Source organism: Dipodomys merriami, unplaced genomic scaffold (genome assembly GCF_024711535.1).
Source record: "Dipodomys merriami isolate MVZ:Mamm:240054 unplaced genomic scaffold, mDipMer1.0.p SCAF_57, whole genome shotgun sequence".
Taxonomy (NCBI): Eukaryota; Metazoa; Chordata; class Mammalia; order Rodentia; family Heteromyidae; genus Dipodomys; species Dipodomys merriami.
The window spans coordinates 5,149,533-5,162,631 of NW_027206146.1; the positions used below are offsets into that span (position 1 = coordinate 5,149,533).

General features: G+C 46.5%; 1 protein-coding gene across 3 annotated transcripts; it reads left to right on the plus strand.

Annotated features, from left to right (window-relative positions):
- The first annotated feature begins 248 nt into the window (after positions 1-248).
- Positions 249-12,978, plus strand: Slc6a16 (solute carrier family 6 member 16). Of its 3 annotated transcripts, none has more exons than XM_070000494.1 (13): positions 249-353; positions 2,930-3,031; positions 4,524-5,005; positions 5,412-5,569; positions 5,748-5,874; positions 6,551-6,726; positions 6,926-7,036; positions 7,155-7,396; positions 9,215-9,401; positions 10,255-10,456; positions 10,553-10,712; positions 12,033-12,195; positions 12,384-12,978. In XM_070000494.1, exons 2-13 carry the CDS (start codon positions 3,027-3,029, stop codon positions 12,624-12,626), a joined length of 2,256 nt encoding a protein of 751 aa, XP_069856595.1. In that variant the 5' UTR covers positions 249-353; positions 2,930-3,026; the 3' UTR covers positions 12,627-12,978. The 3 variants fall into 3 exon arrangements, with proteins under 3 accessions (XP_069856595.1, XP_069856597.1, XP_069856596.1); XM_070000496.1 differs by having other exon boundaries at positions 12,497-12,978; XM_070000495.1 differs by having other exon boundaries at positions 4,524-4,867.
- Positions 12,979-13,099: the final 121 nt, after the last annotated feature.

A 13,099-nucleotide genomic window follows, 5' to 3' on the forward strand; every position in this document is an offset into this window, starting at 1 on the left:
CCCACCAATAAACCATACTCTCATTCAGGTCAGACAAGGTATTGGATGGCAACAGGAGAAGAAATGAATTGGGGTTACCTGGTCCAAAAGAAGACATGCCCAGTCAGAGGATGTGCGCATGCGCCCAGCGAGAATGGAAGAGGGGGCGGATGTAGAGCCGCCAAACGTTCACTACGTCAGCAGCGCATGCGCAGGAAAATGGCGGGAAAGGCCGCGTGGGTCCGCGAGGAGCCCGTCGCTCTAGCGGATCTGACGAGGCTGGAGGAGGTTGTTAAGTATTCGCGGAAGCTTCTTCATCCAGGTTTTCTCCTGAGTGGCGGAACTCAAGAGCCTGGCAGGCATTTTAAAGTCAGGTGAAGGCAAATTGGCCTGAAATGTTGGGAGATGTTTGTAGGGGAGGCCGGCCGCCATTCTGGAGGCCCAGGCGCAATGGGTTCCCTGGCGGGTAATAGGCGGCAAGACCGGGGGAGGGAGGTTGCTGAGGTGTTCTCGAAGCATCTAGAAATCTATCTCCCAGGATCGATGGCCACCCGGCCTTTGGGGAAAGCCTCTGGTGGCGATTGAGGCCCCTCCCCTCCTGGTGGGGTAGCATCACTTCCTGCTTTAGGAGGAAGACCAACTCCTGCCCTCCTTTCGAAGGTTCTGGTTCCAGGGATGTAGTTTATAAAGTGAGGGGAACAGGCTTTTGTTTTCTTTGGGGGGGAGGGGGCTCCCAGCATTCCCCAGATGCCATGGGCCTAGGGGAGGGGTTGATATCCAGGGACTCCAAGGATATCAAAAGTCAGTTCTGTCACTGAATGGTCAAGTTGACCCAGTTCTTGACTATGTTAAAGAAAGGCAAACCTAGTGTTTACTGTCACTTTTCTTTCTTCTTTTCCTTCCTTCCTTCTTCTACCTCTTCTATTCCTCCTTCTCCTCCTCCTCCTTTTTCTTACCTCCTCCATCTCTTCTTCCTCTTCATTAGTTTTTTAGTAGAATAGAACCAGATATTAATAACATGATTTACCTATTTGTTCTTTATTTTTTATTTTATTTTGGCAGCACTGGGTTTGAATTCAAGGCATGGTGCATGCTGGACAGGTGCTCTACTTACTACTTGAATAGTCTCCAGTCCTACAACACAAATTTTGTTTTCTTTTTGTGCAAGTACTGAGGCTTGAACTCAGGGCCTGGGTGCTGTCTCTTAGCATATTTTTCTCAAGGCTGGTGCTCTACAATTTGAGCCATACCACCACTTTCAGCTTATTGCTGATTAGAGATAAGAGTCTCATGCACCTTCCTGCATGAGACTGAATTGCAGTCCTCAGATCTTAGCCACGTGAGTAGGTAGGATGACAGGCGTGAGCACTGGAGCCTGTTTCAGCATGACTTTGAGCTTTTTGCTTTTGTTTTTCTTTATCAGAGCTCTTGTTTTTATGTATTTGTTTTGCATTTTGTTACACATCAACTGCTGAAAGGACCAGTTTTTCTTTTTTCTTTTTTCTTTTTTTTTTTTGTCGGTTGTGGGGCTTGAAGTCTGGGCTTGGGCGCTGTCCCTGTGCTCTTCAGCTCAAGGCATGTACTCTACCGCTTGAACCACAGTGCCACTTCTGGTTTTCTAGTGGTTTATTGGAGATAAGAGTCTCACAGACTTTTCTGCCTGGGCTGGCTTTGAACCATTATCCTCAGATCTCAGCCTCCTGAGTAGTTAGGATTACAGGCGTGAGCTACTGGTGCCCGGCAGGACCAGATTTTCATATCCATTAGTTGTTATGTATGTATTGGCAGTGTTGAGATGGGGCCTTGAGCATGCTAGGCAGGCACCCTACCACTGAACTACATCACTAGACCTAACTCATGCATTCTAACTTAGTTGATGAGTCCTACTTCAACTTGATTTGTGTGTCACACCCACACACATAGAATAGAATATGTGTAGATGTTGGGGGTCTTGCTATGTAACATTAATTCCCTTGCCTTTAGCTTCCCAAGTGCTGAGATTACAGGCATTTGCCACCATGCTCAGCTTGTATTTTTCTTGATTATTAAAATAATACACTATTTGGTGTATACAATTTGCAAAATTGTGTAAAAATAGAGAAGTTATAAGCATGCCAACCTTCCTTTACTTTTCTGTATCTTTATTTATTTATTTTTTTGGTCAGTTGTGGGGCTTGAACTCTGGGCTTGGGTGCTGTCCCTGTGCTGTTCAGCTCAAGGTGAGCACTCTACCGCTTGAGCCACAGTACCACTTCTGGTTTTCTAGTGGTTTATTGGAAATAAGAGTCTCACTGGACTTTCCTGCCCGGGCTGGCTTTGAACCGAGATCCTCAGATCTCAGCCTCCTAAGAAGCTACGATTATAGGTGTGAGCCAACAGCGCCTGGCAACTTTTCTGTATCTTGATGGGCTTTCCTGTCAGCCTTTTCTTTCATGGCATATTTTAATATAGTGGAGGTAGAAGCAGAGATGGAGATTTATATCTTAGGTTTATCTTTTTTTTGTTTGTTTGTTTGTTTTTTTGTTGGTCGTGGGGCCTGAACTCTGGACCTGGGCACTGTCCCTCAGCTCTTTAACTGTAGACTAGCCCTCTACCATTTGAGCCTCAGCCCCACTCCTGGCTTTTTCTGCTTATGTGGTGCTGAGGAATCGAACCTAGGGCTTCAAGCATGCAAAGCAAGCACTTTACCACTGAGCCACCTTTCCAGCCCCTTAGGCTTATGTTTATACCTATCAGTAAAATTATAAGCACTGTCCTGAGCTGCTGAGTTCTTCAGAAACTGTGGCTCCCGGCTCATTTTCCAGTGAGCCATGTGTCAGGGCTGTGTTGCGGCACACCTGAACTCTCGGCTTTTGTATAGCATGCTCCTTCCAGGAAGAAAAAAAAATCTCCAGTTCCCTTTGACTCTTCCTTTCTTCCACAGCACAATTTTTGTTCTTTTCTTTTTCAGCACACTCCTTGCCCATTTTCTCGGTGCATATTTGAAGAACCAATAAAAGGTCAGAGTGGAGAGAACAAAGCAAGCAGAGGGGAGTGTGGCCCCAGATATGAGGTGCAGTACCATCTCCTCTGACTGGGGGTAGAGTGGGAAGCAGAGATAACAATGGAGAGATGGCCAGTCAGTAGATAGTAACATCAGGAGATGAGAGAGAAAAGTGGAAGTTGGAGGAGAGAGTGGTGGCAGGTAGCTACTGTTTGAAACACAGAGGCAGGGAAGGAATGTCTGATAACACAATACCTGAGGGAAGACCTCAATGCTTTACAGAAGACAAAGCTCAGTGAGGCAAAACAACTTTCTTAAAATTCCAAGGTGGCTCAGTGGTACAGTACTTGCCTTGCATGCATGAGACCTTGGGTTTGATTCCTAAGCACAACATAAACAGAAAAAGTCAGAAGTGGCACTGTGGCTCAAGTGGTAGAGCACGAGCCTTGAGCTGAAGAGCTGAGGGACAGTGCCCAGGCCCAGAGTTCAAGCCCTACAACAACAACAACAACAACAAATCCACTAAAAATACTATCTCCTTCTATAGGGAGTGTATCTCAGTGTCCTCAGAAATTCTTTTTTTTTGGGGGGGGGGTCCGGTTGCGGGGCCTGAACTCTGGGCCTGGGCACTGTCCCTCAGCTCTTCAGCTCAAGGCTAGTGCTCTACCACTTGAGCCGCAGCGCCACTTCTGGCTTTTTTCTTTTTGCTTATGTGGTGCTGAGGAATCGAACCCAGGGCCTCATGCATGCAAGGCAAGCGCTCTACCACTGAGCCACCACCTTCCCAGCCCTGTCCTCAGAAATTCTTTGAGCATGATTCTTGCATTAAATATTTCCTCTGTCCTTTGCATTAATTTTTACTTTTTATTTATTTTTGTCGGTTGTGAGGCTTGAACTCAGGGCCTGAGCGCTGTCCCTGAGCTCTTTTTGCTCAAAGTGAGCCCTCTCCCACGTTAAGCCACAGCCCCACCTCTAGTTTTCTGATGGTTAATTTGAGATTTTCCTGGCTGGCTTCAAACTGTGACTCTCAGATCTCAGCCTCCACAGTAGCTAGGATTACATGTATGAGCCACCAGTGCATAGCCTTACATTAAATATTTCTAAGAAGTCAAAGTCATGTAAAAGATGAGTGTGTAGTGTGTGTGTGTGTGTGTGTGTGTGTGTGTGTGTGTGTGTGTGTGTGTGTGTGTCTGTCTGTCTGTCTGTCTGTCTGTCTGTGTCTGTGTCTGTGTTTGTGTGGTATCAGTTAGTAGAAGGGTAAAAATAACTGTAATCCTAGCTACTTAGGAGGCTGAGATCTGAAGATCACAGTTTGAAGCCAGTTTGGGCAGGGAAGTCCAGGAGACTCTTATCTCCAATTAATCATCAAAATGTCAGAAGTGGAGCTGTGGCTGAAATGGTAGAGGCACTAGCCTTGAGCAAAAAAGCTCAGGGACAACATCTTGGCTGTAAGTTCAAGCCCTAGGACCAGCATACATAATTTAAAAAGTCGTTTAGAATTGTTATTTTGAAACTCAGTAAATCTATAACTCTAAAATCTGCACCTTCTAATTTTCTTTAGGTCTGCTCAGGAGGATGAGTATTCACTTGTAGAAGCGGAAACTGATCTACAGAATCTGTTTGAAATGAGGCGAGAGTCTCAGGATTCAGATTATTTGATGGAAGAAACCTTATCGGCAGATTCAAAACATTCTTATAGAATTCTTGGGATTTTGAAAGACAAGAGTTTAGGCTCCTGGGTTTCAGAGACTCAGCTTTCAGAGACCCGGGCTGCAAAGGCTCAGGCCTGGGAGACCCAGGCTTTTGAGGCTCAAGCCAGGGCCAACCAACCCAAGCGAAGTCTTCCAGAGGCGACAGCTGCCTCCGTCCCAAAACACAAACCCTTCAAGGAGGAAGAAGTAACAAGTAATAAACAAAATGATGTCTTCCTTAGCCGTCCTCTGTGGTCCAGCAAAGCTGAATACATCCTGGCCCAGCTGGGCTACTCTCTGAGGCCAGTCAATTTCTGGCGCTTTATCTTCTTGTGCCTTCACTCAGGAGGCTGTAAGTCAGGGGACTAGGAAGCGTGGATCCATGGGAGGCTAGCAGGACAGAGGCCCATCCAGGCTTCAAAGTAACATCTGTGAAATATACTGATTCTAGAGATTTGGTACTCTGAGCATGATAGGAGCAAGGTGCCTGAACACCCAGGGTCAGCGGAGGGGTAGAGTTGCAGGTATCTGTTCCTGAGGATAATAGGACTGGAGGCCTATTCAAGGGTGTGAGTGAGAACTAGTTATCTGGATCTTTCAGAAATTAGAGTCTAGGAGGGGAGACTGAGGGCTGTGAAAACAGATGACCTTGAGAGAGGTGACAGTTGGTGGAAACCTGCCTTCCTGGCTTGGTGAAGAAGTCTAGACACTTAAAAGGCCAGATGATTCTCAGAACCCCTCCTGAATTCTTTCCACAGGCAGCTTCTTCATTATCTACATCATCATGCTGTTCTTGGTTGGGATCCCACTTCTCTTCCTGGAGATGGCAGTTGGTCAGCAAATGAATCAGGATAGCCTAGATTTATGGAAGATCATTGGCCCCTGGACTGGTGGTGTGGGGTATACCGCCTTTCTGGTAAGAAGCCCAGGCCTACTTTCCCACTCCCTCTTGTCTCAGCTCTCATTCTGGAATAGACCCTATGACCCCACTCCCATGGATCAAGTTCCTCAGTCCCTTGATCCTCTCTCTACTAAATCTCCTCCTTTTCCTATCTGTTACTCTTAGTCCACAACCCCCTCTCCCCCGTCCTTAGGTATGCTTCGCCATCAGCACTTACGTGAATGTGATCAATTCCTGGATCCTCTTCTATGTGAGTCATTCCTTCCAGGCCCATGTTCCATGGCAGAAATGTCCTTTACTGAAGAATTCCACTGTCTTTGGTGAGGAGGAAATTGCAGAGGAAGAGAAGGGGAAATGGAAATGTGGAAGGAAATTTGGAAGAGAAGAAAGGAGCAACAGGGGACAAGGAAGATAAAGATAGAAAAATCAAGGGGAGGGCTGGGATGTAGCTCAATGGCAAAGCACTTGCCTAGCAAGTGCAACGTCCTGGGTTCAATACTCAGTACCAAAGAAGAAAGACAAAAAATATTATATATATTTATATGTATATATATACATACACACACACACACACACACACACACACACACACACACACACACACACACACACACACAGTTTAAAAAAAAAAAAACACCAGTTGGTTGTTGGTGGCTCACGATTGTAATCCTAGCTACTCAGGAGGTTGAGTTCTGAGGATTGAGGTTCAAAGCCAGCCTGGGTGAGAAAGTCCACAAGACTCTCTCTTATCTCCAATTAACCACCAGAAAACTGAAAGTGGTGCTGTGGCTCAAGTGGTAGTGTGCTTTCCTTGAGCTGAAGAGCTGAGGGACAGCACCCAGGCCCAGAGTTAAGCCCCAGACCAACAACAACCAAAAAAAAAAAAAAGAAAGAAAAGAAAAGAAAAATTAATGGGAGGAGACAGAAGGGAAAGAAATAAGAGACAAAAAAGGAGGGAGTGGTTAGCCTGTCATCTCTAAAGCCACTGTCCCCCAGATCCCGAGTGTGCACGGACATCTCCCTCCATGTACTACTGGTACCGGAAGATCTTAAAGGCCTCAAACACAATTGAAGATGGTGGGCCCCCAGCCTTGAGTCTGAGTATGCCTTACTTTCTGGCCTGGTGTCTTGTTTGTGCTTTCATGATCAACGGGCTAAAGTCCACTGGGAAGGTGAACCAATTTTTTTGATTTCTTGGCAGTTTCAGATGCTTTCTCCTATTCCTCATTTTGTTACATGTTGATCTTCAAGGTTTTTCTTCCACAAGTCTAACTCCTATTAACTTCCAACTCAGAATTTTTGGTCCTTGCTTACCATTGGTTGGTTCCTCCTGGCACATGGTTGTTGATATTAGCCTCCCTCTCAATCCAGGTAATGTATATCTTAGTGCCGCTTTCCTGTTTCATCATATTCTGTTTACTCATCCGGAGTCTCATGCTGGACGGGGCAATGTATGGCCTTCAGTATTTGCTGAAAATCAAGGTGATGCATATCTTCCTCAATCCCCATTATCACCTGTGCCTCCCTCCCACCTCTCCCCAGCAGGCTGTTATAATTGCCTATCTCTGCATCCCTCCCATATTTGTCTTCTTCCTTTTAGACATCAACTATGTACAGCTTCACTACATGGTCCGTAGCAGGGTGCCAAGTTTTGTTTGATCTGGGCCTAGGATTTGGCCCCGTTATCTCCTTAGCTTCGCACATGCCTCGCTCCAACAACTGTCTCAGTGATGCCTTTCTCTTGGCTCTGGCCAAGACAGTCATATTGTCGCTTATTACACCTTGCCTTTTTGCTATCCTGGGCTTCTGGGCAACATCCGTCACACATCGCTGCAGTGAGAGGTAAGGCCAGCTTCTTGGTCGACGGTCCCACCTCCAGGGAGCTTTAAAGTGAGACCTTATTTCCAAAATAACCAAGGCAGAAAAATCCTAGCAAGCGGAAGGCCCTGATTGCAATCCCTAGAAAAAAAAATCTCTGTTTAGTAGTCCCTTTACCCCCACATTCAATGTAGTTTTGTTATTCACTTGAAAGCTGGATTCAGTTGTTTTGTTTTTTGGGGGGTTTTTTTGGTCGGTCGTGGGGCTTGAACTCTGGGCTTGGGCGCTGTCCCTGCACTCTTCAGCTCAAGAGGAGAGCTCTACCGCTTGAGCCACAGTGCCACTTCTGGTTTTCTAGTGGTTTATTGGAGATAAGAGTCTCATGGACTTTCCTGCCCGGGCTGGCTTTGAATTGCAATCTTCAGATCTCAGCCTCCTGAATAGCTAGGATTACAGGCATGAGCCACTGGCACCCGGCTAGTTGTTTCGTTTGTATAACATTTTAAGATTTCCTCACATTTTTGTTTGGAAACAGTTGGCTTTCAAAAAACAAAATTATAAAATGGTACTCAGAAATATCACTCTCTACTGTTGGTTGGCTTAATTTTCATTTATTTCCAATGACAGTAGTCTAGCTGTCTAACTGACATTAGATTACTGACCAGCCCATATAATGGTGTTTATTTTGTTTTTTTGGTTGTGGGGCTTGAACTCAGTACCTGGGCACTGTCCCTGAGCTGCTTTCACTCAAGGCTAGCTCTCTACCACTTTGAGCCATAGTATCACTTCTGGTTTTCTGGTGGTTTATTGGAGTCTCACAGACTTTCCTGCCTGGGCTGGCTTTGAACCACAAACCTCAGATCTTAGCCTCCAGAGTAGCTAGGATTACAGGTATGAGCCACTGGCCCCCAGGTAATGTTTGTTTTCTAAGACGTGATCTAGCTATACTTCCCCCCTCCCAAGCATGCACTTTATTCTTTTTTTTTTGGTCGGTTGTGAGGCTTGAGTTCTGGGCTTGGGCGCTGTCCCTCAGCTCTTCAGCTCAAGGCGAGCACTCTACTGCTTGCGCCACAGTGCCACTTCTGGTTTTCTAGTGGCTTATTGGAGATAAGAGACTCATGACCTTCCTACTTGGGCTGGCTTTGAACCATGATCCTCAGATCTCAGTCTCCTGAGTAGCTAGGATGACAGGCATGAGCCACTGGCACCCGGCTGCACTTTATTCTTATCAGTAGAGTTTGGCAAGCTGTCTGTTTCGGTTCTCAGAACAATGAGCTAGATTTTTAAAGACTTGTGCAAATTAGCCACTGGTGATGGGCCAGGGTTGCAACTGGACATGACAGGGCCTGGCCTGATAGCTAAACCTGGGCAAAGCACAGAACATGTCCTAGTTTGTGGTGGGAGATGAGGCTAAAGCAGTCAGCAAGGTTCATATCAAGTCAAAGAAGCAATTTCTTTCACATAGAACAGCTCCTTGGGGACATTACATATATTCTAGTCTAAGTAAACCATACTTCCAGAATCCTGGAATATGAGACTTAAAGTTCACTTTTACCCACTGGTGTTAGAAAAGAAGCGGGCAGTGTGAGAGGGCATACACACCTGTCATTCCAGCATTAGGGACACTGAGGCAGGAGGATCATGAGTTTGAGGTCAGTCTGTGCTACACAGTGAAGCCCAGAAGAAAAAAGAAAGGGAGGGAGGGGAGCAGTGAACAAGAGACCACACAATCTTCATAGCATTGTAGGTTTCATGTCAGCCACTTGTCTGGAAAACAGAAGAAAAGGGAGGACATCTCCTGGGAGCCACATGATTCTGTCTGATTCACCTCCTTATCCTCAGGAATACTGAGTCCATCATAAAGATGATCATCCAAGGAAACCTCCCTCCTGAGGCCCAGCCCCCTGCTGACATGGGAGAGGACCCCACTTTCATCTATAGCACCTGGCTTGAAGCACTTCCTGAGAGCCTTCAGATGCTGGTCCGCAGCAAGGTGCCTGAATGCAGCAAAAGCAATCAGTTTTTAAAGGTCAGTAAACAACAGCTGAGGGCACACCAGGGAGAAAGTCCCAGAGAACCAGGATGACCTGCAGCCCCCGTAGAAGGAATCGAGCTCATAAATGCCCTTTCGAGGATAATGCTAGGTGAATTTTTTTTTAATAGCCTCATTTGTGTGGTTGTGTGACTTTGAGTAGCTTGATGCTCTGTCACTGAGCCTTGCTTCTAGCTCAATTTTTCCATTGGTTATTTTTGAGATAAGATCTTACTTCCTGCCTGACTCTGTAATTGTGATCCTCCTCCTCCTCTTTCTTTTGCTTTCCACCGTACCTGGTAGCTAACACAATAGATGTGTGCCAATATGCCCAGCTGCTTCTGTTGAGATGGAACCTCCTGGACTTTTCTGCCCAGGCTGACCTGAAATCTTGATCCTCCCAATCTTAGCCTCCCAAGTAGCTAAGATCACAGGTGTGAGCCACCACACCTAATTTTAGTATCCTCCTTTTTATTCCTACATATTCATTGTGGTGGGTTGGTTTTCTGCATCAGAAGCTGAGCTTGGAGATCTGATTTTCTTTTTTTTTTTCTTTTTGTCGGTCTGGGCGCTGTCCCTCAGCTCTTCAGCTCAAGGTGAGCACTCTACCACTTGAGCCACAGCACCATTTCCGGTGTTCTGGTGGTTAATTGGAGATAAGAGTCTCACAGACTTTCCTGCCAAGGCTCACTTTTGAACGGAGATCCTCAGATCTCAACCTCCTGAGTAGATGGGATGACAGGCGTGAGCCATTGGCACCCGGTAGGGGAGATCTGATTTTCTCAGTGAAAGGACCTTGTTTTATTTTAATTGGAAGTCAGTTGAACTCCTGCCTTTTCTCTCCTTGCAGATTAAGGAGGGGACACACTTTGTGATCCCAACACTGGTTGAAGTCACATCAACCCTTCCTGGATCTACCTTATGGTCTCTCCTCCTGTTCCTGATGATGCTGAGTTGGGGACTGAGCACTACCATGGGGTTCATGCATGGTCTCATTATTCCTCTCCAGGACACCTTCTCTTCTCTGAGGAAACAATCCAGGCCGCTCACAGGTACTCTCACCAGTGGCTCTGATACCACCTAACCCCGACCCCAACCCTTGTCACCACTGAGCTTGAAGCTCAGTGCAGACCTAATGTCTCCTCCAGTGGGCATATCTATGATCATGTTCCTGTGTGGCCTCTTCTTCATTCGACCTTCAGGCTCCTACTTCATCAGACTGCTGAATATCTACTGCACCATCTTCCCCGCTATCTTCATCCTCTTATGTGAAAACATTGCTGTGGCCTGGGCCTACGGGGCCAAGAGGTGACAGACTAGGCCCCAGTGTCCACAGAGCTTGGAGCTAGTGAGAAGGTTGCCCCTTCCTGGTGCTTGCCATGACTTTTTTTGTGTCGATTGTGGGGCTTGAACTCTGGTCCTAGGCGCTGTCCCTGAGCTCTTCAGTGCCACTTCTGCTTTTCTGGTGGATAATCGGAGATAAGAGTCTCACAGACTTTCCTGCCTGGGCTGGCTTTGAACCATGATCCTCAGTTCTCAGCCTCCTGAGTAGTTAGGATTATAGCTTGACCCACCAGCACCCAGCTTTGTCATTAAAGTTCAGGGCCTTCTCAGAAATCTTTTTTTGTTGTTGTTTTTGTTTTTTTGTTGTTGGTGGTGGTGGTCATGGAGCTTAAACTAGGCCTGGGCGCTGTCCCTGAGCACTTCAGCTCAAGGCAAGCTCTCTACCACTTGAGCCACAGCACCACTTCTGGTTTTTCTGGTGGTTTATTAGAGATAAGAGTCTCACGGACTTTCCTGCCCAGGCTTTGAACTGAGATCCTGAGATCTCAGCCTCCTGAATAGCTAGGATTACAGGCATGAGCCACTGGCACCCGGCTCAGAAATCTTTTGTTCATGTTCTATAGAACGTTATTTTTGAGTTCTTCACACAAGCCAGCCACTATTTTAACTACCAGGAATACTGTGTTGAGATAAAAAAGAATCACCCCTGACCTCAGGTAGCTTGTGTTCTAGTGTGTTGATAACCAATAACCAAATTGACCAAAAAAGAATGAAAATTATATAGGAGAGCCTAGAAGAAGCAAGGAGGTCAGAGGTGCTGGAATAGAATGTTAGGAGATGAGGCCAGACCATGAGGACTTTGTAAGCCTTTTTTAGGCAGAAGGAGAGAAAGCATTGGCATGTTTTGAGTAGGGAATAATATGATCCCATTTACCAAAACAAAATGTAAACAAAAGGCCTGGGACTATAGCTCAGGTGGCAGCTCCTACGGGGCTGGGTTCAAACCCCAGGAACAACAAAGAAAGAAAAGAGACCTTAGCACAGATATTCTCTTTCACATATTCAGGGGATGGTGGGAAGGGACACACAGAAGATGTTGGAACAGTAGAAGGGATGCATGAAATATGTTTTGACCCAGAAGATTTGTCTAGGGAGGAGAAGATGAAACTTGAAATAAGCCAGGGGATTAGAGGTGTGATAGAATACTGGAAAGATGCTCAAGTTGGGCTGTTTCTGCTCCCACAGAGTGGTGAGGCCAGACTAGACTCCTTACCCCTTGCAGGTTCAATCCTCCCACTGGGCTTCCCTTGCCCTCCCTTCCCCCATCCCACCCTCTGTCCACAGGTTCATTGAGGAATTGAAAATCCTGTGGAGCAACCCTGTCTCCCGCGTGTTTGTTTGCCTGTGGCGCTTTGTGAATCCAGTTGTGCTGGTAGTCCTGTTAGTGGCCATCCTGATTCATCTCTCTATGAAGCCCCTCATCTATGTGGCCTGGAACTCAAAAAATGTGAGCCTCCCTCCCTCCCTTCCTCCCCACCCCTAAAGCCCTGGGGCTCACAGACCTTTCAGCCCCCTCTTGATTTAATGACCAGGTCATTTCATTCTTGGTTCCCTTCACACCATTCCTCTCTCCATTTCTTCCTTTTCTCCTGAGAGCGTTCATATACTCTAAACTCCTTTCCCATCTCTCCACAGTCAACTCAGATCCTTCGCATGTACCCACCATGGGGACTGGTCTTGGTGGTTTTTTCTCTTATCATTTTACTCTTCCCCATTCCTGTGTACTTTGTATACTGCCTGGTCTACAGGATTCCCTTCAAGTCCAAGAGCCGGATCAGCTCTATAACATCCTTCAAATCCCTAACCCTAAGAGATCAGAAAAGGTCCAATAACAAGTCCTCAGAGGAGGAAATTCTACAGGCGATAAAAGAACAATGATCAACCTATATCGTCTGACTTCCTCACTTCATTTGGCCTGACATCATGACATATTCTTTAAAATAAATAAAAACTTAACAGGCAACTCGCCAGCTTGAAACTGTTGATGGCCCTGGATCCAAAACCACTTTCATCCCCCAAGGTAGGGGGCTTGCTTGAGGAAAACCACGAGGCCTGGCTTGCAGCCATCTTCTTAGGCCCTGTCATTTCTGTTTGTCACTGTCATTGTGTCTTTCCCATCCCCTTCCTATGCTACTGGCTTTCCCCTACCAAACCTGCTGCTTCCGCTGCGCTGGCCTCCTGGAATGGGGCCAGCAGAGTCATGCTGTCGGTCAATAAATCTGCCTGTTGCAACCCCAAGCACTGAGTGAGAGGTTTCGTTTTGTTCTGTTTTGCATAGCTGTCCCAGGTATCATGTCTTCCCTCACAGAGTTTCCGTTCCTTCCAGAGCCAAATCGTTTAGGATGGTGGTG